General features: G+C 38.8%; 1 protein-coding gene across 7 annotated transcripts in view; it reads right to left on the bottom strand.

Annotated features, from left to right (window-relative positions):
* Window positions 1-261: 261 nt before the first annotated feature.
* jmjd1cb (jumonji domain containing 1Cb) overlaps window positions 262-18894 on the bottom strand; it is a 146362-nt gene continuing 127729 nt past the window's right edge. For all 7 annotated transcript variants that reach the window (XM_058793762.1, XM_058793763.1, XM_058793764.1 and 4 more), the window contains 16 exons: window positions 18269-18470; window positions 17181-17395; window positions 16855-17007; window positions 15549-15638; window positions 15298-15425; window positions 13963-14176; window positions 12505-12704; window positions 9350-9628; window positions 6908-7076; window positions 6732-6822; window positions 5853-5983; window positions 5301-5423; window positions 3685-3824; window positions 3275-3451; window positions 2120-2251; window positions 262-1126 (listed from right to left, as the gene is read on the bottom strand). In XM_058793762.1, the coding sequence (XP_058649745.1) occupies window positions 1037-1126; window positions 2120-2251; window positions 3275-3451; window positions 3685-3824; window positions 5301-5423; window positions 5853-5983; window positions 6732-6822; window positions 6908-7076; window positions 9350-9628; window positions 12505-12704; window positions 13963-14176; window positions 15298-15425; window positions 15549-15638; window positions 16855-17007; window positions 17181-17395; window positions 18269-18470 (2534 nt within the window). In that variant the 3' untranslated portion in view covers window positions 262-1036. The remainder of the gene's footprint in view (window positions 1127-2119; window positions 2252-3274; window positions 3452-3684; window positions 3825-5300; window positions 5424-5852; window positions 5984-6731; window positions 6823-6907; window positions 7077-9349; window positions 9629-12504; window positions 12705-13962; window positions 14177-15297; window positions 15426-15548; window positions 15639-16854; window positions 17008-17180; window positions 17396-18268; window positions 18471-18894) is intronic.

Below are 18894 nucleotides of genomic sequence, written 5' to 3'. Positions count from 1 at the left end.
CTGGTGTTCAATCTGTGAATAACATACAAATACTATTGTGCAGAAAATCCAGAATTTGATTTGATCAATAAAACACTGGCTTGTAAAAACAGGGTATTAAATACTAAACACTAGAACTTACTGTCTGGCTACTGGTTAACATTCATTTCAGAGGCAAAGCAAATAATTACATTTTGATTACCAGAATATATATATAGGCCAAACATTGAACATGTATCTTGAACTGCTCATCTTGTCAAGAAGGCAAAAGGCAGGCAGATATTTGATAAATCCATTTTAATGGAAAATGTAAAACCCCTTTGAACTTCAATGTACAAAGCATGTAACACTTGCACTTTAAAATTTGAAATTGAAGCAAGCCATGTTTAAAAAAATACATCAGTGAATGTATATATGTATATATTTACACAGCATAGTACGATTTGCTTTTTCCATTGAACTTCAAAAGTTCGCCATAGTAAATCTGAACATAAAAAAAAAAAGGAAACGAGAGTTTTTTCTTAAATAAATTACAACTTTTTTTTGTAAATGTCTCCATTTTACAGTGAATACTTCTTAATAAATGCTGAAGTGAGTTAAGTCTTTCTTTACATAATAGAACTTTACAATGTTTACAATTGTTTGGCAGTTCTTTTTCTCAAAAGATATGGCATGAGGACACGAAACGGCGGATCTCTCTCACAGTTACTCCAAGTCTCCAAAGTAGTGAGCGCCGTCAGAAATCCATTAGCAAACTGTACAAGTCACATTTACATTTGATCGAGAACAGAGTGCAGAACTCCTAAAAAATAAATACGATTCTCCACTGAAACTGTACAGTATGAAAGAACAAAAGGGGAACGAAACCAAACAGACAAACAAACACACTCGATTCTTCAGATGTGTGGCGTGTCGATCACAGTCATCCTGATGCGCTATACTGCTGTGGTGTCAGTAACAAATAAATACAGTTTACTGGTGGTTTTTCTCTGCTTGGCACTAGAGGTTCGCGGTGTGAGCGTTAGTGTGCATATTTGGGGGAACGTGTCGACGAGTGTCATGAGTTCGTCTCCTCCTCTTCCTCGGCGCAGCACCTCTTTAATGTTCCCACGGCATCCTTCACGCAGTGGTAAAAGATGTTCTTGACCTGGGAGAAACGACAGGCTGTTAGAATCACACGACAAATTGCATCCGGACTCTGACGAGAGACTTCTGAAATGGCATGCCGACTGATGACTGCAGTGCTGAGAAACATTCATCATAAAAATTGGATAAAACGAATACCGTATGTCCAAACCCATACTCTACATCTCAAGATGTACAATTTATCTGAAACTCTTCAACTGCAAAACTACAAGTTTACAATATTCAAGACATGTTGCACATTTTTGAAATTGAACTAGGTACTAATATCTCAATAGATCGATTGATGGAAAGGGATTATTATGCCAATACTGGTAAAATCTATATACTGAAAGTGTTAAATACAGGGCTGGCAAGTGATTTTTAATTTTTAATGTAATTAATTACATGATGTTCTGATTAATTAATGAAATTAACAGCAAATTAATTTACGTTTTTATGCATAATACGGGGCTTTTATTTACAAACAAGCCCAAAATACACAGGACTCTTGCTTTACTATTTCCAGCTGCTCATTTAAAAAGATAAAGGAGATCAAATGTGCACTTTTGCATCCATCTACAAAATATTACAGTATAAAGACCATAAAGGAAACACTGTCATAATTCATCAGCAGTGGATCATAAGCAATCTACTGTGCGGTATTCATCGCTGGCAAACTGCTCTAAACCTCAAAGGGAGACCTGATATTTGTAACTTTTATGCCATCTCATGTCTAACAATGCATCTGAAAATATGGAATGTGTTCTTTTGTCAAAAATCTATTTTCAAGAGTATTTGAGTTTATAGTGGCAGCAATCAGACTGCATGTGCACTGATACAAACAGTTATAAACAGTAATAAAAGAAAACAAATGGCACAGTCTTCTCACAAACACTTCATTGTTAGTCGTTTGTAGAGCTTATCCTAATGAGCGACAAATCATAGAGACTCTGCGATCCAGTTCAGGCCTTAATATTCCAATAAATGTTGACATGCTGTGATATTTCCACTCTACCTGTAGCTTATCTTCATAGTTGATTTCCTCTTTGGAGGATCGGAGTTCCTGGGTTAAGTGGAACGAATGCACCACGTGCTCCGGAGAGACGAAGTCATTGATCACCTGGACGCAGCTGTGCAGGTTTTGCACCTGTACGGATGAGAGACACAAATGTGAGTGTGCACTGATGTGACATGCCATATATCATAAAGATGATGGTACGCTGGAACTTTAACTCCAGTATTAACTTTGTGTAATACTGGAGCTAGTATTACACAATCTACTACATGCCTTCAGTCATCTGATTGACAGGTTATAATTTAGCAAGTAAAAGGCCTTTTAGTATAATTGTTAAAACATTCCCTTCAGGTCGTGGTACACTTGTCTTTTTGTAAGAATATTGTTAGTAATATCAGATCATTTACTGGACTGAAGCAACTTGAGTTTTCTTGATTATTCATAATTGGGTTTTTTCTGGAAAAATCATGTTAAAATGTAATTATCAAATATGATACACTAGGCTTTTGAGGAATATTTATTTGTTGATCTCTCAATCATCATTCTATTGCATTATGTTTTGCCCCCACAATAAAAACTACAGAGCTTTGATCACAAAGCTCAGCATTTAAATAACAGCTTACTTGAGAGTAAAAACATATATTTATAAGCATTTTATATAAATAGTCTTTCATATTGTTATAAAGATCTCATGGATTTTTTTTTACATTACTATCAGAATTTCATGTTACTTTTTGTCCATACAAATATCAGCAACTGCACCAAATTGCATGTTTTGCTCAGTTTGAGCTTCTAAATATATATATGTCTAATCCTTCAATAAACCATTTCATTTTGAATAAATAGATTTTTTCAACTACTACTTATTATTTCATATGTAAGGCTTCACAGGATTAAAGTAAAGTTAAAAGCATTTAAATAATTCAATGACATTCTGACAAAGTCTTGCTTAAGTGTCTGATCAATTTTTAGCAACACTCTGAAACAAAACAGTGAGATTTGTTGCTTTCTAAGTCAATCAAGTGGGGGCTTTTGATCTGAATAATCAATAACAAAGAATATGACCCGGAATATATATATAAGTATATATCATGATTTGCTCATGTGGTATCTGTGGTTTGAGCCACTGCAGAAAAAAAAGGAGTGCAATGAGACCTGATGCAGAGCTCCAGCAGGGATCAGGACTGAATCACCCAGAAACTGCACCACAGTCCAGCCCTGAATGGCGTATTCATCCAGCAGCCGCTGACGCAGCTTACGGCTCAAGTACCAGCCTGGCTCACGGATCGGGTCATGATCCGCTGGGATCTCCACACCCTGCTCTTTAGCCACCTGTCATGTCCAAACACACACAAACACTGAGTTCAGACACAGCAGCACGTGCACATTCATATGAAATCAATTCTCTAAAACTTCCATGTGTTTCCATGTGTTTTATGAGGACACACACTCAGAGAGAGAGAGAGAGAGAGAGAGAGAGAGAGAGAGAGAGAGAGAGAGTGAGTGACACTGCCATGATCCACTGTATTATTTCAAGATCAGTGGAGAAATCAAATCAAAATAACCTTGTGCAGGAACTCTTTAATCTTCTCGCCGTCTTTGCTCGTGTAGATGTGCCACAAGGCTCCGGGAGTCTCGCTTGAGTCCTTTAATCTTTTCTTCACGTTGTCATCCAGATCTTCCTCCTCCAGCCTCTTTAGCACTCCTGTGTGTTTGGCACAAACACATTCATGTGGTTACACAGCAAACGAATCACAAAGTCAGCTTAATTTATTATAAAGGCAGGGAGCGCCGTCCTCTTTTGAAGACAGAGTGATGTTTAAAAATTAATGGCGAGGAGTGTGCATGGGAGTCTGGCTTTTATATATTCTCCTCATGTCTGCCCATGAGACAGCGGATAAAAATAGAAAGGCCATCGCAGTAGGGAGGAGGGAAGAGGGAGGAGCAGCTGTTGGCATGAGACACGACGCAAGAATTTAAAAATTACTTATAAACTCGCAACTGCAAGTTTAGTTGCCAAAAATCTGTTGTTCAAAAACTGTCATGGCTTTGAAATGGGTTTTTTTGACTGATCACATTACCACATTTACATGTCAACATCATTGTAATCATTTACATACTGTATCTTAGAGGTACAGTAGCAATACCAAGGTTCAGTACAATAACTACCAAATTTGTTATGAATTACACAACAGATGATAAAGTCTTTTGTCAGCCATGTTAAATGCATGTTGTCAAAGACTTTACTAGTAATCACCTATGGCAGTGCTTCTCAAACCAGGGAGCCGGGTCCCACTGGGGGCCTCAGCTAACATCAAAGGTGACTTAAATTATGTTAAACAAGCATTAAAATAGGCCTTAAAAAAAAAAAAAAAATCAAGACTTTTTTTAATCTTTTTTTTTCAAAGCTAAGGACAGTATTTCAACTGGATAGAAAGTGTAGTGGAAAAGTGTGGGGGACGGGATCAGAAAGGACTACTAGGGCCATCCCTCCCTACTGCGGCTCCAACAAGATATTTCTTATTTTTAGTCATCCCCTCAATTACTGTTTTTTCTTTTTTCTTTGAAGAACCAAGTTTCCCACTGTCTTGGAAAACCTGGATATATGAGGAAGCCTAATTTTAAAAGTGTGATTTCTACACCTGGAAAAGTCAAGTAAATTCATAAAGTCTTAAAATGCCATGGGCATATTTATAATGAACATACGTTATTCTAGTTTTGCCAAGATCTAAGATATTTTATTGGGTAAAAACTAGGGTTGGGCCGATAGACGATGCCATCGTCCATCGCCGATGGCTGGTAGGCACGATTCCCCCCACATTTTACAAGATTAGATGTTTGTCATTTGTGCTCGGGATCTAAAAATAATAAAAATACCATAATAATTTGTCATATGTGAAACTCCTCCATGTTTCATTCTCCTGAGTGCAGATGAAAGCTCTTTTTAGTGCAGCTATGGCCATGTACTGGCAGAGAAAAATCCTTCCAGATGCATCTCTTACATTTCATTGTTTCCAGGGTGGAAACCATGTTCTGTGTTTTTTTCCCTCTGAGCTCAAGGGTTTATGGAACATTTCTGCTCTAGCAGAAGGCTTTTCCCCCTCCGTCTCTTTCACTAACACTGCTGACCGAGTAAACGGACAGGCTGTTGACAGCTGTGGCCAGCGGGCCTCAGGCTTACCCGTTTTGGAGAGGACACCATTCCCTTTGGCCACTCCTACGTAAACCAACACGCTGATGATGTCCGACACCTCCATATGCAGGTTAGCAGTGCCAAAGTCCTGCTCCTGAGATGCCGCCACACCTGAGATATGGATCATACATCATTCAGTTCACCAAAATAGGCTACGGTTACTAATTTTTTAACTTTATTTTAAATTAGACATAATAAAAGGTAATACAACATATACTTTTTTTTGCATTACAGTAATGTTACACTAATCAGAATGTGGGGAAATGTTCATCGTTATATGCTATGAAAAGTATGCCACAATACAAAAAAGTAAACTGAGAAATATAAATTATAACTCATTTTCTTTTTGCAAAACCTTTTTGTATTTTCTTTTCGGGTGAAATATAACAGGTTTTATGAGATCCCTCCACTAATTTAATACAATTTTTGTTAAAACGATTTGAATTTTTTTTACAGTAAAACCATGAATAAAACATAGCAAGCCTCTAATAAAATGAAAACTAAAAATACGTGTGAGAGAGACAGAGGGAGCTGCAGTACCGTAAGCGCAGCAGAGGCGAGGGCCCAGGTCTGGCCGCACAAAGAAGGAGGGCAGATGGGATGCCAGGTTGAGGTTCCCCTCGGGGTCTGAATACTCGGGCATTGGGAGGTTTTTCATGAGATCATCATACCTACACATTGAGATGAAGCACATGCTAAAACAACTAAACCAGAGCTATGCTTGATCAGAACGTACAAATTAAATATGCAAGGTCACCATGAAACAGCATTCACAATCCTTAAAACAGTGTCTAAATGGATGCTTAGCATGTCTATTGGCGCTTTTCCACTGCATGGTACGGCACGGTACAGTTCAGTACGGCTCACTTTGGGGGGGTTTTACACTTTTTTTAGTACCACCTTGGCCGAGGTTCCAAGTGAACCGTACCGTTACCAAAACATGACGTGTAAACTCTGCGGATCACTGATTGGCCGGAGAAAATCATCACTGCCTGCGTCATTCAACTTGCGGCATGAGACACAACGGACCCGCTAGATTTAAATCAGCACAGCCAGCGAAGAATCGAACGCAACTGTTTTGAATGAGCGCACCTTTCTTTTAACCAAAAAATGTTTCGTTGTCTGTTGAGGAAGTACAGGCTGTCATCTCGTTGATAGCCGAGGAGCGGATCCAGTGAGAGCATGATGGAGCGACGCGGAATTAAAAAGTTTTTCAGGAGTCACGGCAGTAGACATAACAATATAATAATATAATAATAGCACAACTATAACGACACGTGAATAATCCCGCCCACTCTAAAGCGGTACTAAACTGCAATGGAAACGCAAACCGAGCCGAACTGAGCTGTGCTGTGCCGTGCCATTCTGAACCATGCCGAGCCGATTCATATATGTGGCGTTTCTGTGTTTCTGAGGTACCTGGAGGGCATCAAAGCCATAAACTCTTCCCCTGAAGGCCAGTCTTTCAGTCGATACACCACAGTTTCTCCATCTTTAGACTTGGGCCGCTCTGTAGAAAAAGCATGATCAGCATAAACAGAAACAGGCCAATTAATAAGATAACTGCTCATTTGTTTACTTCAAGTGGCACTCACTCGTGAGATCTTCAAAGCCATCCCAGAATTCTTTGACGCCTGAGTTGGACATTACTCCATCCTTGCAGTTCAAGAGGTCTCCCTGGTGGTCAGCAAACTCTTGGTTGAAGGATTCTGCCTTCCACAAGCTGGCGTTGAGCTTCTTGTGCACCCCAGAGACCAGCACCGGCTGCAAATACACCACACAGGAAATGGCCTTTTAATGACAGCTGAGATCACAACCACTACTAAGACTTGCTTTTTGAAGAGTGGAAAAATTTGAAGTCTGGTTAAAAAAGAAATTGCAAGATGGATTACTCTAAAGACTAAAAACAATAATTACATTTATTGAAAAGCCTAAATCTGTGAGTATATTATAAACCGAGTGCCAAACTAGCTTCTGCAAAAGTGCAGAGCTCAATAATAATGATGCGAGTGTTTTGGTGTTGCCAAACACCATGATTTATTACCATTGCAAATAAATTTGAAGCATAAATATGAATCTATGTAAGCACATTATAGAAATTACATTTTCAGGTTTTCTTCCATTTATTTCCAAATTTTCTTTTTGTGATGAATAAAAAAAGTTGTATTGGTTAAAATAAAAACTGATAATTTATCTGTTAAATCTGCTGGTTGAGACAGCTAAAAAAATCTTACTGGTGAACCATTTAGTATCAAGTCTTATTCTCAAAAGTCTAAAAAGAAACACTTGAATGCAACAGATCAGCCTAAAAACCTCTGCATGCAAGGCTGGCACTGGCACATCCTTAAAAGAATGTGCACTTCATAGGCACTTGAACATATACAGACACTAAATCTCAAACAATATCAATGTTTTCATGTCATCTGCTATCTTGAATAGACATTTTCACCGAACTCATTGCAATGTATTATGAGACTGCATTCTCTGTGTGAAATTTTAAAAATCAGCATAATAACAGTAACTACCCTTTAGAACAATCTGGGAACCTAAAAATGCTGCTTACATAGGCAGCTTACTAGGTTTTGGAAGAAAACCAATATGTTGGAAGAGCCACATTTTATGATGTCAGTTTACTTTCTGCAGAGCTGTAAAGTCATGGTCCACTGAGCACAAGTCAATAAATGTAATTTCAGAACAGGAACAGACAGAGGCTGTGTCCAAAAATGCCCCTTACACCCTTTTTTAGTGCACTACACAGCCATTTGAAGTGGTGTCTGAAACCATAGGGGACATTATTGAGTGCACTTATTCAGTCCCATCATGCATCTTAATAATGAGTGTAAAGCCAATGCACACTCAAAAGTCAACACTCAACTGCACTAGCAGGGTCTTAGCGAATAGATTCACGCATTTCGCCAGAAGATGACATCTATGGCCCTTATGACCCAATCAATGTCCGAATTCCATTATTTGTTTTCATTCAAACCTTCAAGGGGACCATATTAGTGGAGTAATGGGTACAGGGGTCGATTTTGGATACACCCAGAGGCTCTCCTCTGCTGCTGAATAAATGCAATGACTAGAGGAAAAGGATGTATGCTTGAGGATTTCAACCTCACACCTCTTCAGTATCCTCCTGTCCATTAGTGAAAATCAGATTTCATTGTAAAGGATCTATATGCTCACTTGAAATGTCCTGCATTAGTGCGGCACACGTGAAGAGGTGCTGCCTATGAAAGAATCAAACCACTTAAAGCCTATAATGGCCTATGTGAAGTACATGCTGAATAAATGGACTAATGTACGGCACCTTTCTCTCTGGACACCCACTGCACATGTAATGCAGACTGATGTGACAGATGAACCAGACAACAGCTGTCCGCTGAGAGAAGACACCAGCCAGCAGAGGCAGAGATCGCATTGACTAACATTTTGGATCATTTACCAAATGTTACTTAAATACTCATATATAAAATAATGAATAATGTATTTATAATATAACAGGCATGTGATCATTGAAGATGGAAAAAAGGAAAACCTGTATATAGTATAGACATATCATATAGCCGTTTTACTCAGTGCCATTTTATATGGCATTTTGCAGTTTAAGGTTATCTCGCAATTCACATGGGTTGTACTCCTCAAGCTGGAAAATATGGAAATCTGCATCAACACTGAAAAATCACATCCCTGTATATAATCAGGGAAATGAGAATAAGTGTAGACGGATGATGATTATTTGTAGCCCAACCTGTAATCGGTACACAGGATTATTAGGATTATCCTGACTACAAGGATATCAGTGGCAATTCTGGACAGGGTTCCAGGAGAAATGACTCAAAACACTACATGAGAATAGGGATTTTTGCCAATTTTACAGAGCGATATTTTAAAGAAGCAAGAGAAAAGATGGGAAGAGGGAACAACAGGATCAAGGAAATGTTGAGCTAAACTAATATTGGCTTCGAAAGAACCACAGCTCCAGCAGAACAGAAAGTAATGTAAGATTCAGTATTTAGTGGGCTTGTTTCACAGACCTGTCCTTGTCTCCAGCACTCTCTGAAGAGTTTCCAGTTGTTGTTGTTGCGGTGGTCTTTGAGCCAGAGCAGCCTGCGCTCGTAGAGCCAGCAGTGCGGGATGTCAGCATATAGTTTGGGAGGTTCTTCCACTGCTTTTTTTCTCTCAGCTTTGGGCTCCTCCAGAGGCTCATGCTTCAGGTTCAGCTTGGTGCCACGGCCTGCCGGGATCTTGTTTTCCACCACAGAGGCGATGATGTCATCCAGGATATTGGGCATGCTGCGGCCACTCTTGACAATCTGTGGTAGGAAGACCACAAATTAAGCCATAAGCTATTTTAGGACAACAAACATTTTTTCTTTATAGTGTTACGTCTTGAGACATATTGTGTATATGTCTTGCTTTGTTGGTCCTTTCTCTCTCTCTCTCTCTCCCTTTCCCTTTTGTCCCACCCTTTCTTTCACAGGATTGGATCTTACCAAAGTGATCTCCAGATCTGATTGGTGCTAATGGGACCAAGGAGAGGCATTAAAAGGATCTGCAGCACCTGAGGGGGGAGCTCTGCTCAACTTGTGATTTCCTGTTGTTCTATTGCACATGTGCTTTTGTGTGTTTGCTACAGTGTGTTGTTACTGTTAGCTTGCTTGTTGATCAGCTTGTTGTGTGCAGTGTGAATTTTGGTTTTGAGTTGATAAGTTGTTGTCAGTCTCATTCCCTTTTTGTATATTTTGTATATTTTGTAAATACGCTTTTCCACACTTGGAAGTTGTAGGGGGTGAGTGCCATTTTCTTTTGTAAATATTGTTTTCTCCTGTTTTTCATTAGATAGGAAGTTAGGGTAATGTATTGTATTTTTATTTAGTTTTTTTTTATTGTTAGGGAATTTAGTATTTTTCTGTTAGGAGCTACCTTGGTGTTTGTTTGTTGTTTTGGCCTTTGCTCACCCCTGAAGTTGAGCTTTCACTTGTGGTTCTGTAAATAAATGTATAAAGGATCTTTGATTGTCGATTCTAGTTTATGTTGCGGCCTTACCCTAGACCGGGTCGTAACAATAGTGATACAGGCTCTATGTCACAGGGGTCCTCAAATAGCTGACTTGCAGTTCAATTCTAGACCCCAGCTTGTTTGCACAATTTTACAGTTTCTACAGTTTAAAGTGAGCAGAGAGTGGAGCTGTACACAAGCACTCAGGGTAGTTTATGATAATGATCTTTTGGTGCTATATTCTCTAATATATTTAGCTAGAGCCAAACATGCTTCATTCAAGCTCTTTTCACTCCATGTGTATTCTAAAAAGCAAGATCTAAAAATATTTTAGACTTAAAGAGGAAAACCCTGAACCCTTATACAGTGTCTTCTGTCACATGGTCTTCTGTCATATAAATGTAAAAATAATAGCCTGATAAAAAAAAAAAATCTGTTTACCTTTACTATTTAACTAAATATTTTAATTTTTTTATAGAAAAATTCTCAGACACCGCTGCTTTGGCTCTCAGGCCCAATATCCTCATCTTTTATGACTATCTTGACCACTTGACCATTTACTACTATTCCAAAAAAATACTGTCCGGGCCTCCAATGGGAAGGAAACATAGGCTACATTCACACTGTCAGTTTTTGGGCTTGACAACCGCATTTTCTTTACAGATGTGAGTCTCGAAATGTCTCGTTTAGAATACTGTCTGTATGAACGTGCAACGGGAGTCAAGCCCGTATTCCTTACCAGGACCAAAGTAAAATCAAAGATGGCGACGTCCATAAAACTGAAAGTCTTATCACTTTCTGACACGACAAGAGTCCAATCGAGCCGTGAGTTCTTTTATCAAATCTTCATTATCCGACAGCAGCTTTTAAATTTGGGTGGAGAGTGGAGTATTTAAGTCGCGCGCAGAACACAAAACTGATGGAGCAGCTCCAGTGGAAAACTGACAGGATCTAAAACTTTAAGATGACACGCAGCTCAATCCTCCGTTACTGTAAGTTACCGAAATCACACATGAAAACACCCACCACACGGTAGACACGCGTTTGTGCGGCAGAGCAGCTCTCTCGCACTGTATGACGTGACAGACAACTAGTTGTCCAATCCGGTTCCGTTCACACAGCGTGTGCGTTCCGAGAATGCGGCTGTGAGTCCTGAAAATTTACAGGTGTGAGTTCGGTTACAGATTGCAGAATACAGAATGTTCGGTTGTCACGCCCGTAAATAACCGAACTGTGTGTGAACATAACCGTATTAAAGGGTTACTCAACCCCAAAATGAAAATTTTGTCATTAATCACTTACCCCATGTTGTTACAAACCTGTAAAAGCTTTGTTCGTCTTCGGAAAACAATTTAAGATATTTTAGATGAAAACTGGGAGGTTTGTGACTGTCCCATTGACTGGCAAACAATTAATCACACACAGAACGCTGGCTTGCGTCCAGCGGACATTCTCCAAAATGGTGCTACACTGAAGCAGAGGAGACGAATTGATGAATTAAAGTTGTTGTTTTTGTTTTCTTTGCACAGAAAAAGTGTTCTCGTCGCTTCATTAAATTCAGATTGAACCACTGATGGCAGATGGACTATTCTGTCGATGCTTTTCATGCTTTTCATACTTTTCTGGGCCTTGACAGTGTTAATTGTTTGGCAATCAATGGGACAGTCACAGGCCTCCCGGTTTTCATCCAAAATATCTTAAATTGTGTTCTGAAGACGAACGAAGCTTTTACGGGTTTGGAACGACATGGGGGTAAGTGATTAATGACAACATTTTCATTTTGGGGTGGAGTAACCCTTTAAGGACTCAAATACAGGATTGACAACCGTATTCTGCTGCTGTGTGAACGTGGCCATAGAGACCGGCCTTTAATTGAATACCCATGGCTCTTTATGCTAGCATGGCCATATTTTTAGTAAACTGCCATCTATGTGATAATGCATTTCTATGATGTTTACATCAGTTTTTTTATAATGATATTGTTTACCAATAAAAAGTATGGAAACAGCAACTTGATTATAATTACTACTTTTCTGTATATGCAATATTTGTACAAAACTAATTTCAAGAATAAATCTTTAGATCAAAACTTTTTAAAGTTAAGTATGTGCAAACGTTTCATTGGTTGTGTGTGTTGCCACCTCTGTATGCTAGTTCAGTCTCTCAGTTTGAGTGTGATCAGTTTTCTGACCTGCGAGGCAGTGGAGTACACAGGAGCGAACGCAATGCCGGCATCAGTGGAGCCCAGGCGCAGCTTGCCTGCGGTGGTGGTGAGGAGGTCTCGTAGGGTTGATCCCTGCTCCAGGGAAGATGTTTTACTGTGCAGAGACTCCAAAGCATCTGATTGATCCTTCTCCTCCTTTATCTTTCCAACACCTGACTCCTTATTTTCTGCAGGAGAGAAGAATAGGCTGTTCAAACCTCAGATGTCAATCTCTTTCACATCACATGAAATTCAAAAGTAAAAGAAATAGTAGAACTTCTGGCTTACTTTCATTATATGATACATTCCCATAATAATTAGAGGGAGATTTGAGGTGGGACTTTTTATTAGAATTTTAAAGTCATGATAAAACAGAGGTAGCGACAGATCTTTTCTTCCATACTGCGACAGATATTTGAGTATAACAGATTATCGAAAAAAGAAATAATGTAGGGAGGACTTGGTTCTATGCATTGCTTGCTAATTGGATTTAAGACATGGACATGGCACTCAAAAGTGAGGCAGATAAATGCGAGTTTCCAGGTGTTATGACATTTTGAATCAAAATTAAAAGGTCAAATGTTCACAGTATGATTTCTAACATGCTTTTTAGAAAACAGCAGAGTTTAAACTCTGATCAGTTTCAAAAACAACTCTGAAGACCTTGATTAGCTTGCTCAGGTGTCTGATTTGGATTGGAGCTAAACTTTTTAGGGCAATGGCATTTCGAGGGCCGAATTTGAGGACTCCTGGCACACATTACATTTACAAGTTTTCAGATGTACAATTTTAATTTGGGCAGAGAATAAAAGGGGGTTAAAAATCCCACTGTTTGAGACATGGAAGGATGAGAGACATTTCTGGAGAACAAAATATCACAGAGACTTGAGATTGGACTTTTTGCAAGTACCTAGAACACCCTAGTAATTACAGTAATGCACTAAAAAACTGCTCAAAACACCAGCAACGCACATTACAATATGCCATAGCATGAACTATATACTCTGTTGTTATATTTTAAGAGCTGACATGAAACAACAAAAATGCAGACTTGTCAAAAAGTGCAATTTAAGCACCGCTGCTAAATGAAGAAACTTCTATACGCCGCACTGGGCAACAAACTGAACTGAACGTGTGCCAACAACCACAGGGCAGATGGTCTTTTAAGTGCAGTTCATTTGGAGAGAGCGGCGTGTTCGGCATGTGAGAGCAGCTGAAGAACTGGATAAACATGTGGTTAGGTGAACTCTTTAGACTGTGGGAGCTCACAACTGAGAAGGCCTGTAACGTACACCACTAAATGTGAGGATTGTGGAATGCTGGCGGCCTGTCAAGCACGCACATGCCTGCAGAGAAAGGAAAAACACGGGGGCAGCTGGCAGACCTCCGGCCCCTGGCTACCAGTAACTTCAACCGTACCTTAAGTTTTATTGTTTCTGTACCCACCCTTCTTTTCCTCACGGGATTTCTGCTCGGCCAGATCGGCCAGGAAGTGCAGAGGTGATTGGGACTCGGGTGGGGTGAACTTGCTGTCGGTGCTGGTGTCGCTGGCGGGACTGCTCCCTCCGTTGGCCTCTACCTTCAGAGAGGAGTTTTGCTGGCCTCCCTCAGGCTTACACAGAGAGATCTTGTTGCTGTGATTTAGCACGTTTTGTAACACCTGTGAAAAGAAAGAGTGTGTCAGAGACAGCTCAGCAGATTGAGGAGAGTGAAGGGAAATACTGTGGACTTTTAGTGGTTGAGAGATGAAGCAGGACTTATTCAACATTCCAGCGCAGAACAAAATGTGAAAATCTGTGTGTGATTGAAAGAGTGTGAGAGTTTGTGTTTACAGTGAGAGCACGCACACTCTAGTCAAGGCTAATGCTCCATTTAATTTCATGTGAATGGAAATGTGACTAAGAGGGATAGATGTACAGTTTGTTCAATGGGATATATTGTCTCAAGGACTTAAATCAGGTCTGTGTTTTTTTTTTTTTTTTGGCAAGATGTATTAATGTTTTGCCAGCTGAACAATCTATCTGTACAAGCTATTTAAAAGAATTGGGTTGATCCAGAGTTGTCCAGGTCATTGCTGAAATAGCAAACTGACAGTTTTGTCACATGGAATATTTTTTTTCCACACTGGTCAGGATGAACCAATCATGGGATTACTGGATTTGAATAATTCTGCAGAAATTGCTGAAGCAGAAAAAAAAAGTCTATAATCAATCCTTGAAATGAATAGATTTAAATGAATTTACTATTATACTGTTTTTCTTTCTCAGTGTTTTCATCTTGTTTTTCAGAACAAACATCAAGATGCATTTACTTGAGATACAAAATGGCATAAGATTCTTGTTTTCTGAAAATTCTATGCAGAGCCCCACACATGACACATGGACAAAAATATTTTTATTTTGGCCATCAATTAAGAATTAATTCCCACAACTATATTATCTAATCTATATAATAAAATTCTTATTATCTACATTTTTTCCACATGTCATGTGTTGGGTTCTGTTTATATTTAAGTTTATGCTTAAAACAAGAAAAAATATCTGCCATCGGAATCAAAAAATAAACTTCTTTTCCCTTTGAATTGAGTGTATCTTTATTTAAGAATCTTTAGATATTTGTACTGGAAAATAAGAAAAATTCTATATAGGAAAGTTATTTTTGCAGTGTACTGACATCAAACACTTAGCATACAGTACCACAACTGTACATCCCTCACAGCTTGTTTAATTTATGTAAAATTAAAAAATGTCATCTAGCCCACCCAATGACACATTCACATACCTGGGAGACGCCATTGGTGGACGGCAGCTTGTTGTACAGGGTGTTCTGCTTCCAAGCACAGGAGCAGTGTGATTTAATGCTGTACTTCTCCCTGAGCATGTGCATAGCGTTCACCAAGTCCGTTAGAACTAAAACACACAGACAAAACAAACAAATCAAAAGATTCAGTTGCCTCTTTCTCTATCTCCAGCTAAAGGCGTAACTACAAGCAATCTGGGATCATTCCAGAATGAAAGTGTCTCTTTCCATACCAGTTCCTGGAATGATCTGTGTTGGCATCAGGTGCTTGTGATCATGAGGCTGTCCCTTGACACACTTCAACCAGGCGTACAGCTCTTTATCTGCGAAATAAGAAAAAGGTGGATTACTCACAGAGACTGAGAGTGACAACACACACAGAGAAGGGCGCTGTCACTGGCCCGTTTTCCCGTAGAGGAGTCAGAGTGTTTATGCTTTAAAGTAAATAAGGAGCTCTGAGCCTTGTCGGAAAAGACACACAGATGTAATTCAGCAGAAATGACACTTCTAGAGCTGGAGGGGTTTAATGCCCTGCGGCAGAATTCAAGCCTAAAGAAGACAGGAAGAGTTGCTGCAGGAAGGGGAGACTTAAATGAGGAGAACACAGAAGAGGAAGACACAGAGACAGAGGCGCATCTCAAACCCCTGGGACAGCTGAGCTAGACAGTCCTAGAAAAACTGCCACATCCTACAGCACACGCACACACACGCCATTCAAACTAAACCACAACAATTTCTGCCAGGGTTATTAATAAAATGTTATGTAATATTAAAAGCAACAGAAAATACAAAAATAAAAACTTGCTCAAACTATTATTAAAAACTATATTAGCCTCACAATGATACTAAAATAACACTGACTCCTGCATTTCAGTCAGAAATTAACTTTATCAAGAGGACATCTAGCACTTTTTTGTTTTATGATATTTCTGTAACTTTTTGCTGGTATTTTACTTGTATCTTTTGTTTATTTAAATAAATAAAAAATACAGTGTGTTTTTGTCAAATAATGCTAATGATTTTAATAATTCCTATTAAAAAAATTAGAACAATTATTTCTGTAAATTAATAAAATAAATTTACATCAAGTACACAAATAGCTATAAATAAATGTACAATATATCACAACAACTAAAAAAAACCTCAATTGTGCTGTTTTTGAGTTGGATTTGTTCCATGTTGAGTGTTTTTGAGAGTTCTTTTTTTTTTAAGAATAGCTTCACATTCCAAAACACTCACATCTGAGATAAAGAACACAAAAAAATATGACAGCTATCTGAAAGCTACTGTTAAAAAAACAAAACAAAAAAACTAAAACAAATATAATATATAAAAGTATATATATATATATATATATATATATATATATATATATATATATATATATATATATATATATACACACACACATACACACAAAAGAATTCCCCTCACATTTTAAATGTCTGGGGCATTTTTCCAGTTTTCCAGTTTTTAAGCCTACCACATATCAACAGAAAGAGTATACAAGCAAAGGTGAATATGAAAATGACAACTGACCTTTGGAGCTTTTCCTCTCCTTGGCCTTGTAACAGTCCAAACACACCACAAATCCACATTTTTGGCAGACCCAGTGAATGTTAAACAATGTGGCTTCACATGCGTCGCAGCTCTCTCTCACTCCACGCACCGCTCTCTTCCAGGCGATCTTGGCTGCAGAGCAAAGCAAACAGGAGAAGGATGATACAGAGAGCTCACTCACTTTTTCATTTTCCTTTCTCGCTCTCATTTCAGACTGACAGGCTGCTGTAAATATAACGGTACACTTGGAACAATGTTTTAGGAGATCATTTATGACGCACCAAAAAACAAGCAGTGTAGCTCACCATCTTTCTTTATCCATGTAGTTGCTGTATTCTCAGTCATAACCAGTTGACAGAATTTGTCTCCAATGTAGCTGAGGATGTATTTTGAAGTCTCCAGGTCCAGGTTGTTTTCTTCATAACCCTCTGGGGCCCAGAGACTGAGTGCCTCTTCATCATATTGATCAGGAGCGGAGAAGCCATCAATCCGGATCACTCCATTCTTACTGTACGAGAGGCTGGAGATGAGGAAGAATAAGAGTGTGCAATTAGAGTTTATTTCCTTCCCTAAGAGCAATTCTGTAACAACATAATGAGAGAGAGGAGAAAACTGTACACACAAGACAGGGCAGAAAAAAACACATGCACTTAATACTTGAACATGCCATGAAACAACGTCAGACTGGTTCCAAAAAGCAATCAAGATGCATCTGATGATGGCCAATTTTAAATGGGAAGAAAAATTAAAGACAACCACCAAGGCACCTACCAACTATTTATGAAAAAATATATATATATATGTCAAAAACGGTTAGAACCCATGTCCCAAGCTTGACCACTGGAAACTTCTTCTGAAACCACTGCTCTACATTCACTTTGTGCCCACAGACAGGACTTCTACTAATCTCTAAATACAATTAATTGTGGGATGGCTACAGGTTAACTAGGTTAACTTCAAAAGACAGCTCAAGGAAATGTTGTTTACTTACTGTGAAACAAATAAAGATGCAATTATTTTACCATAACCGTGTAATACACATTTTGCAACAGGCAGTTTTGTAATTTCTTGAACCTAAAAACAACCATCTTCTATTGTTCTTGGCATGTTCTATATTTTGTATTGTCTGTATATTGTTTATGTCTACTGTAGTAGTAGTAGTAGTATATTTTCATTTAATAAGCATCTTAGGCTATTTTCACTTGTAAAAAATACAAGCAAACAAACAAACAAACAAGTTATATTACACAATTTTTACTTTATGTCTAATGTACTGTTTGACTATTTCTGGTGCAGCAACAACCCTCCCAATTTACTACACTACACAAATAATCAGTCTTACCATGTAGCCTGATGAGTGCAATGCAATCATGGTTCCTCATTTTGTACTCACCGGCGGAAGTGGTAGAAGCGGCAGAAGACGGGTGAATGGGCAGACTCCTCTCCTTTCTTGGTGCGGATGGAGCGGCACTCCCTGCACTTCTGTAAGTTGGGCCCAATTTCAGAGCACGAGTCGTCCTGCAGGAAGGACTCACCCGTCTGCTTTAGTTTCTTTACCTTCCTCCAGTCTTTCAGTACTGATCGGGGAATGCCATCTATAAACACACCACAGATTCCATTACTTCATCCATTAGGAAACATATTGCATTAAAACTCTACATTTATTAAACACTAACTGAATAATAAAAGACAGGAATAATTATTAGCCTGACCCAGATGTATCAGTCTATCACCAGGTGGGGATGATGAGAAAAGTGTGCAGGGTTTGAAGAGTTAATGTTTACGTTGTAACCGCAAGCAATCATAACATTTATGAAACATGACAGTTGTGACCTACTGTACTGTTACAGTGACCTACAGCTTTAGAAGCTATACAATTACAAAGAGGCACCATTTTGCTACACAGCAATCATCAGAAAGTGCTAATAAAAGCCCAAGTGCTCTTGGAGATGTTTTCCACATAAATGTGAGCATTCTAGTAGAAGCCATTTGCACAGCTGCCGTCCAGATGTTCACCAA

This window comes from Onychostoma macrolepis, chromosome 12, assembly GCF_012432095.1.
Source record: "Onychostoma macrolepis isolate SWU-2019 chromosome 12, ASM1243209v1, whole genome shotgun sequence".
NCBI lineage: Eukaryota > Metazoa > Chordata > Actinopteri > Cypriniformes > Cyprinidae > Onychostoma > Onychostoma macrolepis.
Note: the sequence above shows the minus strand (reverse complement) of the source record. Positions and strands in the feature narration are given on the sequence as shown.